Genomic DNA, 18387 nt, shown 5'->3' with positions numbered 1-18387 from the left:
AGGTCTGTGACTAGGAAGTTTATTATACCTTATTTGTACTACCCTCTATCTGAAATTAGGCTGTTCCTTCAAATAACAAGCCACAGTTCCTGTGATTATGTCACCAATAGAAAAAATGTATTTCCACATTGCATGTTAAGTTGTTGCACAGACCTTAAAATAGCCACTAAGCATTCTCATTGAATGTTAATAAAAACACATATCCAGCCCTAGCTGCTTTGGCTCAATGGATAGAGAATAGACTTGGGGGCATGTAGGAGGCAGCCGGTCAATGATTCTCTCTCATCATTGATGTTTCTATATCTCCCTCTCCCTTCCTCTCTGAAATCAACAAAAATATATTTTAAAAAACACACATCCAGCCAAAACCGGTTTGGCTCAGTGGATAGAGCATCGGTCTGTGGAATGAAAGGTCCCAGGTTCGATTCTAGGCAATGGCATGTACACTGGTTGTGGGCATATCCCCGGTAGGGGGTGTGCAGGAGACAGCTGGTTGATGTTTCTCTCTCATCGATGTTTCTAGCTCTCTATCCCTCTCCCTTCCTCTCTATAAAAAATTAATAAAATATATATTTTTTAAAAACACACACATCCATTACTATATTACTAATTAATATTAAGTTTAGAAACACTAGGCAAAAGAAGTTCTTTACTATAGGATTTCTCTAGTATGCACTGTTTCCTATTCTTAATTGACTTTTTTTTTCTCACAGAAAACCTCCCAAAAGTTTCTATAAATGATTGCTGCTGTGGAATGAGGTGACACTCTGAATTCCTCTCCCTTTTGTAATCCTCAATCTCTGGATCAAATTCTGCAGATGTCCCACTCAAGTTAGGCTGGTGCTGCAAGGAGATCAGAAGGTGGGCATACCAGGTCAAGAATTGCCACATATCACAAACACCATGGAGACTTGGAAATTCTTAAACTCCTTACAAGGCTCCCAAGTGTGGATCAAAGGGACATGCAGATTCAGAACCACTGAGCTCTACTTAGGCACAGATACTGCGTGGTGAGTAACAAGGAACTCCTTTCACCAGCAATGAGGCAGAAGACTAAGCAAATGAACCAGAAAGTTAACCCTTTGCACTCCGAACCATTCTGGACATTGGCTACCAGCTACTCGACGCTACTTTGCAAAACGTGCGTTGAATTAACTCAATTCCCCGTAATCACTAATAAACTGCAATGTCCCCTGAGAGGGGACATCCGAGTGATATGCTAGAATTCCGATGTCCCCTGAGAGGGGACAGCGGAGTGCAAAGGGTTAAATCTTAGGAGCCAGATGGAGCTAGAGCCCCTTTACATAATATAAAGGTCACCATTTTAACATCTGTAATTCAATAGTTGTTAGTATTATTCACAATCTGCTTGTGCAACCATAAGCACTAATTCCAGAAAATTTTCACCACCCAAAGAGAAACTCCATACTCATTAAGCTGTGATTTCCCCTACCCCTTTCCACTGCAACTCTGACAACACTACTTTGTCTCTAAAAATCTGCCTGTTCTGCACATTTCCTATCAATGAAATTATACAATGTGACCTGTCCTATTTCACTTAGCCTAATATTTTCAGGATTCATCCATGTAGCAGAACATGTTGAAATTTCATTCCTTTTTGAGGCTGAATAATATTCCACTGTATAGATACACATTGATGAGTACTGGTATTGTTTCTACTTCCTGACTACCATAAATAATACTGTGAATATTCATGCATAAGTTTTTATATGAATACTAGAAGCCCAATGCATGAATTTGTGCACAGTGGGGTCCCTCAGCCTGGCCAGCGATTGGGGCCGTCTCACCCAGTCCAGCGGTAAGGACCATGGGAGGTTGGCCAGCCAGGAGGGACTGCTGCCCCCTTGTGGTCATTGTGCATCATAGCTACCAACTGGTTGGTCATAACGATTGCTTAGACTTTTATATATATAGGTGTTTTCATTTGTTTACCTTTTTTGAAGAACTGCAAAACTGTTTTCTTCAGTGATTATACTATTTTATATTCCCACCAGCAATGTATGAGGGTTCCAAATCCTAACAGACAATTGTTTTGCTTTGTATTTTTAATATCATCCCAGTTGAGTATAATGGGGTATCTACCTGTAGTTTTGATTTACATTTCCTTGAGGACTAATAATGATCAGAATTTTTTCCTGTGTTTACTGGTCACTTGTATATCTTCTTCCGAAAAATATCTGCAAGTACTTAGCTTATTTTTTAATTGGGTTATCTTTTTGTTGTCAAGTAATAATAGTTCTTTAATATTCTGGATACTAGGCCCCACCAGATGAGATTTGTAAATATTTCCTCCTATTCTGCAGGTTCTTTGTACTTTCTCTATCATGTACTTTGATGTACATATGTTTTTAAACATGATAAACGTTATTAATTTCTATCATTGCTCATATTTTTGGTGATATATTTTTTAAAAACTATTGCCTAATCCAGTCACAAAAATTTATATGTATATTTACTTCTTAAAGTTTTACAGCTTTAAGAGTAAGATCTATTTTGAGTTAATTTTTACATGTGGAATGCAACTGAGGTCCTAAGTCATTCTTTTAATATGGATTCCCAGTTGTCCCAGCACCATCTGTTGAAAAGACAATACTTTCTCCATTGAGTGATCTTGGATATTTATTGAAAACCAAGTCCACAAAACTGAATGAGTTTATTTCTAGACTCTCAATTCTATTCAATCTACCAGTCTATAGTTATGCCAGTACCATATTGTTTTGATTAGTTTGCATTTTAATATGTTTGAAACCAGAAAGTGTGAATCCTTCAACTTTGTTATTTTTTCTTTTTTCTTTTTTCCAAGAGTATGTTGGCTATTTGGGGCTCTGTGACCTTCCATACTAATTTGAGAATCAGCTTTTCCATTTCTGCAATAAAGACCATTGCAATTTTGACAGATTACATTAAATCAATAAAGTAAAAAAATTTTCCATTTATTTAGGTCTTCTTTCATTTCTTTCAATGATGTTTTGCAGTTTTCAGTGTACAAATCTTATACTTCCTTGGTTATATTTATGCTTAGTATTATGGCTTTCATTCATATTTTGTGGAAGAGTTTGAGAAGGATTAATGTTAGGTCTTGAGATACTGAGTAGAATTCACTGCAGAAGCCATCTGATTCTGGGCTCTTCTTTATTGCGAAGTTTTTTTTAAGATTATTGGTTCAATCTCTTTACTTGTTGTATAGATCTATTCACAATTTCTATTTCTTTATTAGTCACTTTTGAGAGCTAATTTCTAGAAATTCCCTCAGGTTTTATTTATCTGGAAATATCTTTATATCTCCGTTACCATTTTTGAAAGACAGTTTTTGTAAACTACAAAATTCCTAAATAACAGCCTTTTTCTCTCAGCATTTTGAATATATCATACTACTGCCTTCTAGCCTCTGTGGATTCCATGAGAAATCAACTGTTAAATATAATAGAGGATCCTTTCTATACGATGAGTTTTCCTAACATGAGGTTTTTCAATATTTTTCTCTTTGTTTTTGTCTTTCTAGTTTGCCTTACTGTGTCTTACTGTGGATCTTTTTTTAGTTTATCCTACTTTGAATTTGTTGAGCTCTGAATGTATAGATTAATGTTTTTAATCAAATTTCAGTACCACAGGAGTTCTGATAGACTATTTTCATCTCCTTACCCTTTTTTTCTGTTCCACAAACTGGACAGCCTTAATTGATTTATTGTCAAATTGCTTATTTTCTTCTTTCTATTTGAATCCCACGAATCCTGCTGTTGAGACCCATGAATAATTTTTTTCATTGCAGTTACTATTCTTTCCAACTCTAAAATTTCTATTTGGTTCCTTTTTTACTATCTGCTTATTCATATTTTATGTTTTCTTTGTTCTAGAAAGGAGTAATTTTATGCAAATATTAAATAGATTACTATTAAATCGATGGTTATAAAGTTCTTGTATAGCAGTTTCAAGTTAACTATCATACTTGAGGAAAACTCATTTTACAACCAATTAACACTCATTGTGCAGACTAAGAAAAAGTTAACCCATGTAAAAACTAAAAAAAGAACAAAAAAATTCCCAAATTTTAATTACATAAGGATCAAACACAGAATGCAATTGTCTAAACCACCAAATTATTATGGTAAACATATGATTTAAAATAAATTAAAGAGAACCCAAAATAAATTAAAGAGACTTAAATGAATATTTATAAATTTAGAGTTCAAGAGAAAACAAACAAGCCGAAACTGGTTTGGCTCAGTGGATAGAGCGTTGGACTGCAGACTGAAAGGTCCCAGGTTCGATTCCGGTCAAGGGCATGTACCTTGGTTGCGGGCACATCCCCAGTGAGGGGTGTGCAAGAGGCAGCTGATCGATGATTCTCTCTCATCGATGTTTCTGACTCTCTATCCCTCTCTCTTCCTTTCTGTAAAAAATCAATAAAATATATGTTAAAAAAAAAGAAAGAAAGAAAGAAAGAAAACAAGTCAGAAAACAATGAAAATAAAAGATCAATGACATCTTAGGGCCACTGTATATTCAAATTGTATGCAATGTTTTTCTTATATTATCAGCAGATAACACATTGCATGAATACTATTTGCCTGACTGAATCCACACACACACACACACACACAAAAAAAAAAAAAAATCCCATGAAATAGGCACTACTACTCTGCACATATGAAAAATGCAGAAGGTAGAGCCAAGAGAAGCTAAATTACTCACTCAGAATACAGAGCCATTAGAAACTGAAGGTGAAAGTCAAACCCAAGTCATATGATTCCAGAACCTGAGCTCTTAAGCTCTATCCCACAGAAATAAAGCAGATGAATTACAACAAGACACTGTTAAGTGGTAAAGCCTAACGGCATAGCAGAACTAAACAATACAAGCCCATCACAAAGAACATAAAATATATTGTCAAGAAGGATTAACTTTAGCTCTATCATTTACAATAAATTTTTAAAATCCTACAAGCAAAACTAGTAAACAGTAACATTTGAGGTATAATACTAGCAAATTAAAAATTTACAAATTTTTAGCCCTAGCTTTTAGGTTTGGCTCATTTGATAGATCATCGTCCTGTGGAATCAGGGGTCTCACATGTTCGATTCTAGTCAAGGACAATTGCCCAGGTTGAGAGCTCAATCCCCAGTAGAGGGTGTGCAGGAAGCAGCTGATCAATGATTCTCTGTCATCATTGATGCTTCTCTCTCCTCTCTCCCTCTCCCTTCCCATTGAAATCAATAAAAATATACAAATCTCTAATTTCCTAAAAGTCCCATTTAAACTCAGACCCTAAGTATGAATACCACTAAAAATAAAATCTTTAAAAAAGATAAATTTATTGTAATAAAATATTAGCATTCAGGTAATCTGAGGAAAGGATAACTGGGAATGTTTTTTATAATTTTTCCAACATTTCCAGAAGTCTATAAATAAAAACATCTAAAAATAAATAACTCGCCGAAACCAGTTTGGCTCAGTGGTAGAGCGTTGGACTGCGGACTGAAAGGTCCCGGGTTCGATTCCGGTCAAGGGCATGTGCCTTGGTTGCGGGCACATCCCCGGTGGGGGGTGTGCAGGAGGCAGCTGGTCGATGTTTCTCTCTCATTGACGTTTCTAGCTCTCTATCTCTCTCCCTTCCTCTGTAAAAAATCAATAAAATATATTTTTTTAAAAATAAATAAAAAATAAAAATAAATAAACAACTTTACCAATGAGGGAAGCTTTGAAATAAGTTTGTTACATGATCATTTGAGCTACTAATGCTAATATTGTATTCAACAGTCATAAATACTTATTTTGTATTTCATCTTTAAATAAATAAAATCTGGAACTTTGCCTTATACATGTTCTATGAAACAAGACTTCTTAAAAAAAAAAAAAAAAGTACACCAAATTTAAGCTAGACTAGTCTTAAAAAGAGTCTATTTTATCTCAGTAAACCAATGTTCAGAAATAGTACAGAAAAAATCCAGGAGAAAATCAATTTTGGAAGTTTGTGTCCAATTCTCTACATTTTCCATCAACTTGAGTCCCATAATTACTAATAAATAAATAAATAAATAAATAAATAAATAAATAAATAAGGCTGAATACCACAGAAGGCAATCAATAAAAAACCGGTGGTACTTTTAAAAACTCTTTTAAAAACACAGATGTCTCTAATGAATTAGTAATATAATTAAGATACTTTAAAAATCTGGTTGCTAGAAAATACAATTAATTTATTCTCAAGAAAAAACAAACAAAAGAAATTAGGCACTGAACTTTAAAAAGATAATAAGCCAGTTGTGGCTTTAATTTTTGCTTTAATTGGTAGCACTATATATCTCAGACAATTCCCAAGTCAACCTCTGAGGAAAACCAGGTTCATCAAGTTAACTGATCAGCAGATATTTAAAAAGTTCATTGCACCCCAAATTCATATTATAAGTAACATATTAATTATTGGATGAGGGAAGGATTAGAATATAGTTTTTAAATAAAAGGTACAATTTTTCATCCTTTAACAATTTAATTTTAGAAGTCCGACTGAAAAGATTACTTTTTTAATTATATAATTTTAATGGGTGATAAACAGATAAGCCTCAAAACTGAAACTACCGTGTTTCCCCAAAAATAAGACATCCTCCGAAAATAAGACCTAGCGCATGGAAAGATAAGACATCCCCTGAAAATAAGACCTAGCGCAACTTTGGGAGAAAAAATTAATATAAGACACTGTCTTATTTTCGGTACAGTTTTTCCTTTATGATTTTTAAGTTGGTCAAGTTATTTCTCACAAATTTACATAGTAAGCATAGCTCATCATATACAAATCTATATATATAAATGGCTAATATACAAAGTGTCCCCTCAGAAGTTCTACCAGGAGACTGGGAGTTCGATCGCTTGCTATGATGTGTGCTCACCACCAGTGGGGTGGCAAGAAACGAAGGAAGGCCCCAGACTGTGGTCAGCAACTGGGGAAGGGAGGCTCCGGCTGGCAGCCGGAAGGCCCTGATAGTCCCTGATTGCTGGCCAGGCCTAGGGACCCTACCCATGTATGAATTTCACACAACAGCCCTCTAGTTATATATAAAAAGAATATTTATTTTTTTCATTTTTTTTAAATATATATTTTATTGATTTTTGTACAGAGAGGAAGGGAGAGAGATAGAGAGCTAGAAACATCGATGAGAGAGAGTCATCGATCAGCTGCCTCTTGCACACCCCTTACTGGGGATATGTCTGCAACCAAGGTACATGCCCTTGACCGGAATCAAACCCGGGTCCCTTCAGTCCCCAAGCCGATGCTCTATCCATTGAGCCAAACCGGTTTCGGCTATTTTTTTCATTTTCTTAACCATAACATCACTTAGATTCTCTTAAGCTCATAAATGACAAATTCCTAAAACTAAGATCAATTTACTTATTGTGATAATGGTCAGGAGATTTAATATGCATTGTAAAAACAGCTTCCAAAATTCACCTCGTCCTATAATTACAGAATAACAGACCTCAAATTAATAAAAAATGATGTTTCACTCTTATCAAAGTGAAAGCATTACCTAAAAGTTTCCTTATCACAAAAGTAATAAAAACTGAACTGCACAAGAATTAAAATCTCCATTTAATCTTGAATATTTAAGTCTGATTTAAAGTTCTAATTAAATAAACAACTATATAACACTTTTCAGAAATTTATACTTCAAGATTCATACTTAACTATGATGAATGCAAAGAATGTTTTCCTACAGGTGGCATGTAAAATGTATTTTAGCATATAAAAGAATCTGACTCCACTTATGTAAAATTTAACATAAGACAAAACTATTAGAAGTGAGGAAAGTGTTTACCTTTAGGAATAAGGAAGGAGCAGTGAGTGGGTGGCAGTGAGAAGGGGGGACATACAATGACGGTGCTGTTAGGATGCTATTCTGATCTGGATGGTAGCTCATTTTGTAGTAAGATATCAAGCTTTACTCTTATGATTTGTGTACTCCTCTGTATGTAGACCTCAGTAACAGGAATTCTAATTGAGCTTAATGGTAAGGAATAATACCAGTTAAACATAAAACATATAAGTTTAAATAAGTGATACAAATCTAAAAACAAAGTAAAATAAACTAAAACTTTAAAAGAGCAAATTGAATATGAAATTTTTACAAATTGAATATGAAATTTTGAAAATAACACAATAACATAGCAAAAGCTATAGGGATTAATTGCATGGCAGAAAAGAATATGAGGCAGAACAAAATTCCTTAACTTAAAAATAGGAATAGATTTTTATTCTTGACGTTATCATTAAGAAAAATATAGGTTAAAGAAAGTTCTGAAAAAGTGAAAGGTAACCATTAGTCAAATGAAAACATATATATCAGACCTTTCAAAGCTTTCAATTCATACTGTATTTTCCGGCGTATAAGATGACTTTTGAAACGAAAAAAAGTCAACCGAAAATCGGGGGCAAAAGACCAAAATTACACAAAAATTACCTGCAGATCTTGATGGCAAAGTAAGTCTTTTCTTTGAAGTGGGGGGTAGTCTTATACAGCAAATACAGGCCTAAGCCTGTGTTTTAACTGTAAAATTAGAGGGTCGTCTTATACGCCGGAAAAGTAGTTTAAAAATACAGCTCATTTAACAAATAGAACACAGAAAGCATGGAAGTATTTCCCTTTTTTCTTTTTTTAATATATTTTATTGAATTTTTATAGAGAGGAAGAGAGAGGGATAGAGAGTCAGAAACATCGATGAGGGAGAATCATCGATCAGCTGCCTCTTGCACGCCTCCCACTGGGGATGTGCCCGCAACCAAGGTACATGCCCTTGACCGGAATCGAACCTGGGACCTTTCAGTCTGCAGGCCGACGCTCTATCCACTGAGCCAAACCGGTCTCGGCGGAAGTATTTCTCATTAATTTATAAATCAATGTGTAATCCCTATAAATATATTTTTTAATTTGGCAGAATTGACAAGCTGATTCTAAATTCATATCAAAGTAGAAATGTGCAAAAACAGCCAGGAAAACTATGAAAAGAACAAACTGTTCCTATCAGATATAAAACCATAAAACTATAGTTGTTTAAATAATACTGACAAATAGCCAACAATATAAAAACAGTCCAGAAGCCGATTCAGGTGTATATGGGAATTTACTATTTGATAAAATGTGGCCAAACTAACATTCAGGGAGTTTTGTTCAAGACTATTATTCTTTGTACTATCTAACAACTCTTCTTTCAGTCTGAATAATGTGAAAATAAAAAGAAAAATAATTAAAGGAAAAAAGTACTACTACAGATACAAGTTATGCAAATGTATAGAACTATCCCATGACTCAACTCTAAAAAGATAAATTCACAGGAAAACTGGGCAATATAACAATTAGTAGAGGAAATAAAAATAATGAATAAATATAATAAGCTGGTCAATCTCACGAATAACCAGTAAAATGCAAATAAATACCATTGGAGATGTCACATCTCATACTTTAGGTAAAAAACACTTTCATTAAAGTTAGGTAATATGAAGTGCTGATGAGGATGGAGAAACAAGAGCCATAGCAGAAAACTGGTGACTGTTGGGAAAATTGGTAGAGCCACTCCAGAGCTCAAATGGCAGAATCAAAATTTAAAGTACGCATTCCCTACACCCAGCAATCCCACCTCCTAATACTTACCTTAGAGGAACTCATAAATATGCAAGAGAGGCACATGTAAGGGGGTTGATTTTAATAATATTCATAAGGTTTAAAACTACAAAGAATACGATCTCCATCAAAAGGAGAACTGCTAAATAAAATATAAGTCCATACAGTGAAATAACATGCAGTAATAAAGTACAACTATAATACTGCCATGGAAGGAGCCACAAGACATACTGAGTGACTTGCACAATACATATGCACATAGAGAACACCTTTTATGTGTTCCAAAAGCACCCACAAAACAATAGCACATACAGTTGGTTCTGCTATTGTGCGTGTTTTTAAAACTTATTACGATATAATTGATAATTAGGAAACTTTGAGTGTCTCATGATTGCTTTAAGTACAATTTTATCCTCAACCTAGCCACACAGGAATCCACAAATTGCACACAGAGACACATCTCAAACCACCAGCTACCTTAATCCAGCATCATGCGTGTCAGCAACTACAACTTTCTGTTCCACTTCAGACAAGCCTACGTTGGCCCATGTCCACAAGTCAACATTAGGGCTTTTTCAAGGTAAATGCCACATTTACTCTAGAATTTACTTATTACTTAACAATTTAATATGTGTTTAAATCTCTGCTACAACTTTAATGAAGTTCTTATATACTTTTTTTATTTACCATCACTGATAAGATTTTTTAGGGTGATGCCCCCTTTATTTTATCTTTTGTCAAAAGTTCTATGGTTTTTTTACTGTTATTTTAGCACGGTGATTGTTTTGGGAACACATATTGCACTATAGCAGAACTAACTGCACTATGGATACATACACAAGTAACTTGTTTCATTAAAATAGTTAACATCATAGTTTAGTTCGACATAATCGTGCAAAGCAACAGAATATATAATACTGTTTTGCAAGGAAAACTGGACTAAGACTTAGGAGATCTAGTCCTAACTTTGCCGTAAACTTGATATTGCTAGTAAATTTGGCTAAGTGATTTGACCTTGCTGAGTTTCCCACTATTAAAAATGGGATAACAGCCGAAACCGGTTTGGCTCAGTGGATAGAGCATCGGCCTACGGTCTGAAAGGTCCTGGGTTCGATTCCGGTCAAGGGGATGTACCTTGGTTGCGGGCACATCCCCAGTAGGAGGTGTGCAAGAGGCAGCTAATCAATGTCTCTCTCTCATGGATATTTCTAACTCTCGATCTTTCTCTCTTCCTCTCTGTAAAAATCAATAAAATATATTTTAAAAAATAAAATAAAATAAATAAATAAATAAAAATGGGATAACAATTTTCCATTAACCAAATACAATTCTGCCAAAAAATGAGATAATTGGTTTTCAAAGCACTGTACAAAATCAGCATGGCATTCAAAGAAAGTGTGGTAGCATTACCATTAAGGGAAAACAGTAACCACAAGGGGAAAAATAGTAATAGGGTGCGCATGCTTCGTAAATCCAAGTGTGACAATCGAGTAGCATTCCTTACTTCATGGTAGGTGTCCTCAAGCTCCCCGTCGTATATCCAACGGTACAGGAAGCTCAGGACAGGATGAGACACTAAGCTGAGAATGTGTTGCACCAGGGACCTCATGTACGGATCTCCTGTTTTCGTGTAAGCATGGACAGCTGAGGCCAGCTCACCTCCTTTCCTTCCTGAGAGGGAACACATGAAAAACATCCAAATTTAGACTCACAGTAGAAACCAGTATCTTTACACTAACCAAAATGGTCAAGTAATAAAGATGAAGTATATTTGTTTTCTTGATACCACTTTGGACATAGAAGCAGCAATAAACATGTCATGGATGAGGAGCCGAGAGAGCAAGAGTCTCCCTCTGGCTTTACATGGGTCAGAGCAAGTCACTCATCTCTCCATGATCCCTACAGAGTTTTTACTAGTAAAAACTTGACTTGTTATATGATTCAGAACATGATTTTTCAACTTTTTTGACTGAGAAACAAATTAAGATTCACACTTTATGTTGCAACCTAGTACACAATATATATAAATACATTTACAAAACAGTACTTATACTTTAATATTTTCTATTTTCTTCCTTTTCTCTTGTGATATAATATGCTAATCTCAACTTCCTAAAAAACTACACCACAATGAGATTACAGTCTCCTGTATCCTGGGGGCATAATGGTATAATGAATTGAGAGTGGCAAAAAAGAAGTCCAAAAATATAAGCACATGAAGAACTTATGTTAAGAATTCAGGAATTTATTAGACTGCTAAAAGATTTTAAGAGAAGGACTAAGGTGATCTGATTTTAATAAGATGATTCATGCATGCACAAAAATGGAGTTGAGTGAGACAGAGTCAGTGAGCAGGTTATTCCAATAGCTCAGAGAGAGGACAGAGAGCAGGATTCAAACAGAATCCAGTTTGAGGACACTGATTTTGAGACCTATGAAGAGGCAGTGATTTGAGACCTATTGTATTAAGGAGATAGAGGTATCAGAATTATAGTGGCTAACTGAATATTGAAACAAATAGGGGGTGAGGGGACTGGGAGGACTATAAAGGTAGAGGAGGCAGGGCACAGATGGTATGATGAACTTGGATTTAGACATGCTGAAGTTACAGTCTTTATGAATCATCCAATAGGAGAACAGCATCAAACACTGAGCCAACTATGAGCAGATGACTGGCATCTCACATCTTATGGCCATGGTAGTACAAACAATAAGAAAAAAGGCTCAGAAGGCAACACGAACAATAAGAAAAGAGGTTCAGAAGGCAACTAGAAATGCAAACCAAGAGTACAGAAGAAAACTAAGCCAGACATGCAAACATGGAAACTTGTAACATATAGCTAAACATGGACCATAATCTCAGGAGGAATGCAACTCTAGAAAAGCCTTCTGGTTAAGAGTCAACTAAAAGAGGAATATAGAAAAACAGCTATAATATGGAGACAAAAGAGCAGGCACAAAAATAAACCCAGATGACATTCCCTAAATCCTGCTTTGAAATGAAGCAGGTCGATCAGATGCAAAACAACCTTGGCAATGGTCCACCAGGGCTGCGAGAGTCTTCAGTCTTATCTTGGGATCGTATGTCCATACCAGGAGGCGACGAAGTGTCAAGCTACTTTCAAGGCCCAAATTCACACCCTGATCATCCTCTAACTGTAGCTAAAAAACAATAAAGATATAATGTGTCAATACAGGTCAATAAATATGTCAACCATTTCTTAATGCAGGTAAGGTAAATATGGAGGATTATTGTCATAAAAATGAAGCAAGTTTCCCTCTGAAAGAACAATTGTTCCTTCAAACTACAAGTGATTTGTTTAAATGGTAGACAGGACCCAAATAACTGCCTCTAGGGAACAATGAAACTTTATAGATATCCAGACCTTACAAACAGTATTAACAAACAGATTTTTATCTCATAAAACTTTAAAGTTCTATGTAGCTGCATTTTGTAACATTTCAAATCATGAAGAAATTCAAGTAAAAATAAGGTATTTACCTGGGAGTGTAAAACTGAGAGTAATCGGTAGTATTCTTTGAGTTCTTGGTGCAAGGCAGCACAAAAGCTCTGTGCAGAAAGGGGTAAGTATAATTAAAGCACGACAGTCTTTATACACAACACAGTCATTATACATCAACTCATTTGAACTGCACAAGCACAATGCTTCAAGAGAAAGTTCAGGTGTTCTGTATGCGTTATATTCTCATTCTACCAATGGTCTTCTGGCAGGTTTAACCACCACAATATAGAGTGTACTTAAATACTGAATAATGGTAAGGAAGTATCCCTTAGCATGAACTTCTCAGAAGAGAAATGAAGAAATGAAAAAAACAAAGTATGTTTTTCATCAATGATTCTTTATTTTTAAATTATGCCCCTTCTAAATTTATAGCATTAAAATGTAATTTTTTAATGCTCTTAGAAAATTTTTTCATTGCCAACTTTATGCCAATTCTCACACAGTATTTTTTTATTTGCACTGCTCATTTTTCTCATCCATATTATTAAAAATGTTTTTTTATCTCTTCAATCTTAAATACTAAAAAGGTTTCAAATCAGAAGCTGTAAGAAGGACCTTCACATAGCCCTATGACAAGAACTTTCTGGAATGAACTCTGGGATGTAAATCCAGGGATATTCAATGGGAAGCTTTGGTTTCTGAGACAGCCTAGAACAGAACTTGCAAAGGATAAAACCTGTTTTCTCTAAGTATCACTCTCTACACTTTTTTGCTTATTTTAAGGCAATACATAATCAGTCACCTATTAAGTTTATTTTTACCATTATTTTTTGGTGGATTTTTATCTAATATAAACATTTCCTTCCTTATAAACTATAAAAATTTTATGAAATTTTATATACGAATTTTGCAGACTCAAAGGAAAACCTCAATAGTTAGCTAAGTAATATTCACAGATAAAACAATATGGCATCTTTTTAGGCATAACCTCACTTTTTTCAAAAACCCCATCCCAGTGTCTAAGAAAGACAGACATGTCCACAAACACATAAAAGTAAAAAACCAAACTGCTGATTAGTAGAAATAAATCATAATTCATCATGTAGAACATAAATATACAGAGTATACAAGTCAGCCTATAAGTACTCTTCCACCAAAATAACGGAATTACAACCTGAGTATTTCAGAACCCTGTGTATTCAACATGAAAGGTTTTTATTTAACTTAAGTTGTTCTCATCTTGGTTTATTATAAAGCAAATATAACATTTATAACTTAGGAAGTAATATCTTCCTTTAAAAATAAAATTTGTTCTATTTAGTATGTCTAAAGCCAGGACACTTCTGAGAGTAAAGGAGGACTAATAATAATTGCTCTGGATCAACAGGCACAAATTAGTACTACCCATGCTAACTGCAACAAATGCCCACTCCAACAAGAGCACTCAATGATTCTTCTAATAAGCTAAACCACTACTTCTTCAGTACCTAGATAGTACAGAGCAATGATTTTAAAAAGCAAAAAATGAGAGTGAAATGCAAAGAACTACAGGGTAGAAATTACATGTCATATTCTGATACCATATCTATCTCTACTAGTCAAGACAACATGAACAAATCAATTAAACTTTCTGAAATTCAACTTTTATATCTGCAAAATGGGAACAATTACATTTGCCTTGCTAATTTTAGAGCTGTTATAAGAAGTAAATATGAGAGAAAAGACTTTTAAATCCAGCAATATAAAATACTATATACTACTACTATAGTAATTAGCAATTTTCTTAAAAAACATCTATGTAATAATTTATTTAACTTTCCTGTATTTATTTAGGGTTTGTTTTTCTTCATATCTAATAAATTAACTAGGATATATCAGTGGAATTTGCATTCATGAGAGAATGATACAAAGACATGATAAAATGGTCCCTTTTGAAAAGGATGCAACAACTCACAGAAATCAAAGCATGCAGCTGGGAGGGATGGCCAATGAGCTCAACTGGCTTGCAAATTCCATTTATCATTAAAACCTTCAGGTGGAGTCCCGAAGGCCTTGCTAGTTCCTATCTGTGTTACAATGAGAGGGAAGGGTCCCTGCCTCATCTAGCCAATTCTCTACCCTGGTGAATGGTATTAACAGCAAGCAGTGCTAGGCTCAGAAAAACAGCTTTCTAGGCACTGTCTCCTAATGCTAACCACCTTGGAGATTTTCATCACTTTAGATATTATTATCACCTCCCTCTACATACACAAAAATTAAGGCCAATAGGAGGTAACTTGTGCCAGATGGCATAACTATTAAAAGGTGAAGTCATCGTGACCCCTGAGCAATCTCACTTCAAGCCACACTTCTAATCATCAGGCACATTGCTGTGTCGTGCTGTGCTGTATTGCAGTTTACGTTGGCGCTCTCTCTCCCTCTCGGTAATTTTTTGAAAACTTCATTAGAAATAATTACTACTCAAGAATCAATTTGAGGGCAAAATCCTATGCTGTTTAACTGGTAAGGGAGTTGGCTGCCTCCTGTCAGGATGTAGAGGACCAGTGAGACACTGCCCCAGCTGCGACCGTTCAGGTCAGCAGCAGCAGCAGCTTGTTTCCATCTCTAGCTTCTGGAGCATTCCCAAATCCAGTCTCACTGTGTTGCCTGGGGCACACACAGCAACTGGGAGTGTCTCAGTTCACAGGCCTGTGTGCCAACAGGGCCCTCCTCAGAGAGCTGTGTCCGCTGGGAGCCCCTCTTCCGACATACTGTATTCTGATAACCCTAACACCTTCTCTCTGCTCCCATTTTACCTCTGTTTTAACTGTTTATATTCTTTTGCTTTTGTAGTCTTCCAATAGCTATGTAAACAATGTGCTATATTTGATTATCTTTGTCAATACCTACTGTGGTTTCTATTTTCTTGAATGGATCACGACTGATACAGTAGACATTACCAAAGCTTCTTTATTTAAAAAGAACCCTCTTAAGAAGCCTATATAGCCAAAACCGGTTTGGCTCAGTGGATGGAGCGTCAGCCTGGGGACTGGAAGGTCCCAGGTTCAATTCCGGTCAAGGGCATGTACCTTGGTTTCGGGCACATCCCTGGTAGAGGGTGTGCAAGAGGCAGCTGATCGGTGATTCTTTCTCATTGATGTTTCTAACTATCCCTCTCTCTTCCTCTCTGTAAAAAAATCAATAAAATATTTTTTTTTTTTAAAGAATCCTGTCTAATAAGAGTATTATGCAAATTGACCATCACTCCAACACACAAGATGGCCACCCCCATGTGGTCAAAGATGGCTGCCCCCATGTGAACACAAGATGGCCACTACAAGATGGAGGGCAGTTGCAGGAGATCAGGCCTGCAGGGGAAGGCAGTTAGGGGCAATCAGGCTGGCAGAGGAACAGTTAGACATCAATCAGGCTGGCAGAGGAGTGGTTAGGGGATGACCAGGCTGGCAGGCAGAAGCAGTTAAGCACAATCAGGAAAGCAGGCAGGCAAGCAGTTGGGTGCCAGCAGTCCTAGACTGTGAGAGGGTGTAGGCTGGGCTGAGGGACACACACCCTCATGCACGAATTTCATGCACCAGGCCTCTAGTTATTTTCATAAAATTTTAAGTGGATTAAGCATTCCCAAAGTGAATGGCATCCTAAATGTTCTAGTAATAATGAACATACCTGACCTACAAGTCCAAATGAACGGTCTAGACTCCTCTGGTCCGTGTACTTCCTGATTTTATTGTGTAACCATCCCAGCTCAGCAAGTCTGGATGTCGTATCCCTCAAAGATTTATTCAGGTTTGCCTAAAAAGTAAATATCAAGAGTTAAAAATTAACAATAAAATTTTATTTATTATTTTTCTCAACCATTTGTACTTTTAATGTAATTCTTTGTCTTTGACATATTTAATTTAAAAATAACTAATATACCATCATTAAAGTGAAATCAATGTGATTCTGAAAAACAAAAGCATCAAGTAGAGATGGCATAGAGTAAAACAGGCAGAGAAGTATAACACCTCTGAGTAAATGTTAAGCTCAAGTAGCATCACCCCAAGGAGTGACTGGTCAGGGTCCTCCAGCATGCCAGGGATGGTCTGTGATGTCAGTCACCTTGTGAAATAGCTGAGAGTCATGAAGAACACACCATCAACAAGAAGGGGCTGTGGAAAGGGCAGAATCTAGAATGTGAAAGGAAAGCAAGCCGAGGCACCTTATCTGGAAGCCAATATCCAGCAGCAAAGATGCCAAGCCATATCCTGTCCCTCAGGTACCTCTGACATCACCATCACGGGATACAGAAATCAGCTAAGTTTTGGGAACTGCATCAGTGAAAACAAGGAAAGGAAGAAATGCAAGGGAAAAGGGTGCAAAAGGATAGGAAAGGCTGACAAAGAGCCTTATAAGAAGACTGCACAAGTCACAAACTGCAAAGGGAAATATAAACAAGAATTTAATAGTGCAACTAGATAGGTACATACAATTTTGGGTTTTGTTGTTTTTTTGTTTGTTTGTTTTGTTGTTAATTCTGACTCAAGGATATTTTTCCTTTGATTTTTAGGGAAAATGGGAGAGAGAAGGAAAGACAGAGAGAAAGATCAATATGAGAGAAACGTCAATTGGTTGCCTTTGCACGTGCCCCAACAAGGACCTGGAGGGGGAGGAACCTGCAACCAAGGTAGGTGCCCTTGACCAGAATCAAACCCAGGAACCTTTGGTCTAGGGGCCGATGCTCTATCCACTGATCCAAACCGGCTAGAGCGGTACACACAGTTCTGTAAGTCCAGCCCTCATTACCCCAATAACACCTCTTAAATTAATAGTTCCTATGTGGTCTTAATAACATTTTCCTTTTTTAAAAATATTTTAGAAGGGGTTTTAGTTACTGTACCTTTCCCTCTGCTTTGTAACAATTCTCAGTGTTGTTCATCTTGATGATTTTGCCATCTATGCCCTGGAATACGTATAAAATGTCTCTGACAAGGGCTGCCTCAGTAACATCCGAAGTACCTGTAAAATGGTTTTTATAAGAACACATTTACTGAAGAACACATTTTTAAGATGAAATGAATTTTATGACACAAATAGTTCCAGATTATATATTTACATTCAGGACAAAAATTTAAAACTAAGTAAATAAGCTTAAAATGGAAAAGAGAGCATGAAGTTATTAGAAACAAGAATTTTCTGAAAAAAATATGGAGATCACAAAAGCCTTCATACGGAAGTCTTTTAGAAGACAATGCAGTATGTGGAAACTTAATATATAATCAAAGAGCAGCACAAATCAATCACAAAGGGATGAA

At 35.9% G+C, this 18387-nt stretch overlaps 1 protein-coding gene across 1 annotated transcript in view; it reads right to left on the bottom strand.

Moving 5' to 3' along the window:
* The window catches only part of TUBGCP3 (tubulin gamma complex component 3), a 77679-nt gene that overhangs the window by 34876 nt on the left and 24416 nt on the right, over window positions 1–18387 (bottom strand). Inside the window, exons 7-11 of the mRNA XM_084879816.1 lie at window positions 17973–18091; window positions 16760–16885; window positions 13135–13203; window positions 12662–12794; window positions 11137–11303 (exon numbers count right to left, since the gene is read on the bottom strand). Of these exons, the coding sequence (XP_084735942.1) occupies window positions 11137–11303; window positions 12662–12794; window positions 13135–13203; window positions 16760–16885; window positions 17973–18091 (614 nt within the window). The remainder of the gene's footprint in view (window positions 1–11136; window positions 11304–12661; window positions 12795–13134; window positions 13204–16759; window positions 16886–17972; window positions 18092–18387) is intronic.

This window comes from Pipistrellus hanaki (genome assembly GCF_964339955.1).
Source record: "Pipistrellus hanaki genome assembly, chromosome: 3".
NCBI classification, from domain to species: domain Eukaryota; kingdom Metazoa; phylum Chordata; class Mammalia; order Chiroptera; family Vespertilionidae; genus Pipistrellus; species Pipistrellus hanaki.
The sequence above is the reverse complement of the archived record's forward strand: the minus strand, read 5'-3'. Positions and strand labels throughout refer to the sequence as shown.